This window comes from Enhydra lutris, unplaced genomic scaffold (assembly GCF_002288905.1).
Source record: "Enhydra lutris kenyoni isolate GAN:26980312 unplaced genomic scaffold, ASM228890v2 scaffoldscaffold12, whole genome shotgun sequence".
Lineage (NCBI taxonomy): Eukaryota > Metazoa > Chordata > Mammalia > Carnivora > Mustelidae > Enhydra > Enhydra lutris.
In genome coordinates, this window is record NW_019154096.1 from 71,588,197 (window position 1) to 71,592,342 (window position 4,146).

The window sequence follows — 4,146 nt, forward strand, 5'->3', positions numbered from 1 at the left end:
CCCGTCCTGGGAAAGAAGTCTGGGAGGCATATAGCAGAAGAAAACAGTTCAAGGGTGATTTTTCCATGATGTGACCGCAGAGATCCATTTTTCCCATCATCTGGCTTTTGAGTTTGGGGAGACATGCCGCAGAAAAAGCCTCAGATCTCCTTCAATTTTACAGATGTGTATACCTTTTTATTTCTTCTAGTGGCTTCTGGTAAAATCCTGAGAGACGCTGGCACCTGAATCGCCATGGGCAACGAGACCAGCACCTCGGGAAGCCAGGTGGGTGTCAGGGTCTCCCCCCCACCCCAACCTACGAGGGTCCCTTGACTGACCTTGACTAGATTTTTTTTTTTTCAGCATCTCCTCTCCACCCAGGAAGGAGCAAGCTATAACACAGATTATGCATAGATACATATGGACACATATGTATTTCCAGAAGCATTTACCAGTTGCATTTTCAGAATTCTTGTATCAAGGCTAGCCCTGATTTTATAAACCATATTAAAAAAAAAAAAAACTAGTTTATTTTTTTTAAGATTTTATTTATTTATTTGATAGAGATCACAAGTAGGCAGAGAGGCAGGCAGAGAGAGAGAGAGGGGGAATCAGGCTCCCCGCTGAGCGGAGAGCCCGATGCAGACCTCCATCCCAGGACCCTGAGACCATGACCTGAGCCGAAGGTAGAGGCTTTAACCCACTGAGCGACCTGAGCCGAAGGTAGAGGCTTTAACCCACTGAGCGACCCAGCCCCCACCCCCTACAAAACCTAGTTTAACTGTTTATTCTGTGCTTTTAAAATTGACATAGTAAGAATTTGGCATATTTTCCCCAGATTGTGTCCCCCCCAATCCATTTACTTCTGTGGATACATTGGAGGGGGCTGAAATAAAAACTTATCCACACTTCTCCCCAAAATAAAGTAATGGCCCTTAAAGAGTGATCTTCAAATCTGTCGACGTTGAGCAGATTAAACATGAACTATCATTTCCATGTTAGGGAAGGTTTTCACAACTGAGGGATGAGCCTTAACTGCTTGATGGCACATACAGCTGGGATTCTTAACATATATTCAAATTTTATAGCAATTCTGCATTTTCAGTTTGAGAGACTTAATTCAATGCCCTGGTGAACAAAATCAGGGGGACGCTTTCCTGTTTATCTCACACACCGTGGAAATTTCGGATTAATGGTATTGAGTTTTCTGAAGGAGATAATTGGATCTGAAAGCCAGCATAAAGCAATCTGCTTTCCCTCTGCTGCTTCTTCCCTACGATATTCTTTTCTCAAGGAGGAACAGGAATCATCAAGACAAAATGTGGCAAATTCCCATGCCAGAAAAGTAATTGTGGTCAATGGCAGGATGTGAGACAATAGGGAGAAGGAAGGACTGTGGCAAACAGGAGGGATCCTGTCCTATTGTCTGATGGAGGCCCCACCGTCAGCTCCGACTGATGGCTGCCAGGTGGGAGTGCAGGCCCAGTGTTATAAGACCTTCCTATCTCTTCAAGAGAAGTCAAAAGGCCACATTTTTCTATGAAATCCTATAGTTAAATTTGTTTATGTTGAGACAATGGTAGATGAGCAGACTGTTGCAAGACCCAATACAGAGAAGTCCCTGATCCCTTTACCTAGTTTCCCCCGGGGGTAGCATCTTTCGAACCACAGTGCACACTCATATCCATGTTGAGACAGTCAAGATATAGAACTATTTCCAGCACCTGAAGGATCCCTTTCCATTTCCTTAGGGCCACGCCCACCACCTCCTGTTCCCCACTCCCAACCCCTGGTGCCTCCTCGTTTGTCCTCTATGTCTGTAATTTTGGCTTCCTGAGAATGTTCTGTAAATGGAGTCACATGGTATGGGACCTTTTGGAATTGGCTTTTTTCAATCCGCTTAATTTCCTGGAGATTCATCAAGGTTGTTACATGTTTCAGTAGTTCACTCCTTTTACTTGCTGAGTCGTGCTCCATGATCTAGAAACACCTGCGTTGTTCCCAGCTTGGGGTGAATACCAACAAAGCTCTTGTGAACATCTGTATACGGGTTTTTGTGTGCGTGTGAACATGTTTCGTTCCTTTGACGCAAATGCCCAAAAGCACAATTGCTGGGTCGTTGTTAGTTGCGTGTTGTATAAGGAACCGCTGAACTGTCAGAATCTCTGTACCGTTTTTCATTCCCACCAACAATGAGCCATGGATGAGTGATTCCCGTTTTGCCACATCCTGGCCATCGTTGGTGTTGTCCCTGTTTGGGGAGGCCATGCTGATATGTGTGTTGTGATGTGTCGCTCTGGGTTTCATTTGCATTTCCCTGATAACTGGTGTGGCTGATCTTTCTTTTTCTTTTTTTAATTTTTTATAAACATACAATGTATTTTTATCCCCAGGGGTACAGGTCTGTGAATCACCAGGTTTACACACTTCACAGCACTCACCCCAGCACATACCCTCCCCAATGTCCATAACCCCACCCCCCTCTTCCAACCCCCCTCCCCCCAGCAACCCTCAGTTTGTTTTGTGAGATTAAGAGTCACTTATGGTTTGTCTCCCTCCCAATCCCATCTTGTTTCATTCATTCTTCTCCTACCCCCTTAACCCCCCATTTTGCATCTCCACTTCCTCATATCAGGGAGATCATATGATAGTTGTCTTTCTCCGATTGACTTATCTCGCTAAGCATGATACCCTCTAGTTCCATTCACGTCATCGCAAATGGCAAGATTTCATTTCTTTTGATGGCTGCATAGTATTCCATTATGTATATATACCACATCTTCTTTATCCATTCATCTGTTGATGGACATCTAGGTTCTTTCCACAGTTTGGCTATTGTAGACATTGCTCCTATAAACATTCGGGTGCATGTGCCCCTTCGGATCACTACGTTTGTATCTTTAGGGTAAATACCCAGTAGTGCAATTGCTGGGTCATAGGGTAGTTCTATTTTCAACATTTTGAGGAACCTCCAAGCTGTTTTCCAGAGTGGTTGCATCAGCTTGCATTCCCACCAACAGTGTAGGAGGGTTCCCCTTTCTCCACATCCTCACCAGCATCTGTCATTTCCTGACTTGTTAATTTTAGCCATTCTGACTGGTGTGAGGTGATATCTCATTGTGGTTTTGATTTGTATTTCCTTGATGCTGAGTAATGTGGAGCACTTTTTCATGTGTCTATTGGCCATCTGGATGTCTTCTTTGCAGAAATGTCTGTTCATGTCTTCTGCCCATTTCTTGATTGGATTATTTGTTCTTTGGGTGTTGAGTTTGCTAAGTTCTTTATAGATTTTGGATACTAGCCCTTTATCTGATATGTCGTTCGCAAATATCTTCTCCCATTCTGTCAGTTGTCTTTTGGTTTTGTTAACTGTTTCCTTTGCTGTGCAAAAGCTTTTGATCTTGATGAAATCCCAATAGTTCATTTTTGTCCTTGCTTCCCTTGCCTTTGGCGATGTTCCTAGGAAGATGTTGCTGCGGCTGAGGTCGAAGAGGTTGCTGCCTGTGTTCTCCTCAAGGATTTTGATGGATTCCTTTCTCACATTGAGGTCCTTCATCCATTTTGAGTCTATTTTCGTGTGTGGTGTAAGGAAATGATCCAATTTCATTTTTCTGCATGTGGCTGTCCAATTTTCCCAACACCATTTRTTGAAGAGGCTGTCTTTTTTCCATTGGACATTCTTTCCTGCTTTGTCGAAGATGAGTTGACCATAGAGTTGAGGGTCTATTTCTGGGCTCTCTATTCTGTTCCATTGATCTATGTGTCTGTTTTTGTGCCAGTACCATGCTGTCTTGATGATGACAGCTTTGTAATAGAGCTTGAAGTCCGGAATTGTGATGCCACCAACTTTGGCTTTCTTTTTCAATATTCCTTTGGCTATTCGAGGTCTTTTCTGGTTCCATATAAATTTTAGGATTATTTGTTCCATTTCTTTGAAAAAAATGGATGGTACTTTGATAGGAATTGCATTAAATGTGTAGATTGCTTTAGGTAGCATAGACATTTTCACAATATTTATTCTTCCAATCCAGGAGCATGGAACATTTTTCCATTTCTTTGTGTCTTCCTCAATTTCTTTCATGAGTACTTTATAGTTTTCTGTGTATAGATTCTTAGTCTCTTTGGTTAGGTTTATTCCTAGGTATCTTATAGTTTTGGGTGCAA

At 42.8% G+C, this 4,146-nt stretch overlaps 1 protein-coding gene across 1 annotated transcript in view; it reads left to right on the forward strand.

Annotated features, from left to right (window-relative positions):
* Positions 1 to 234: 234 nt before the first annotated feature.
* Positions 235 to 4,146, forward strand: part of LOC111145038 (transforming acidic coiled-coil-containing protein 2-like) — a 71,459-nt gene continuing 67,547 nt past the window's right edge. Inside the window, exon 1 of the mRNA XM_022499651.1 lies at positions 235 to 267. Within this exon, the coding sequence (XP_022355359.1) occupies positions 235 to 267 (33 nt within the window). The remainder of the gene's footprint in view (positions 268 to 4,146) is intronic.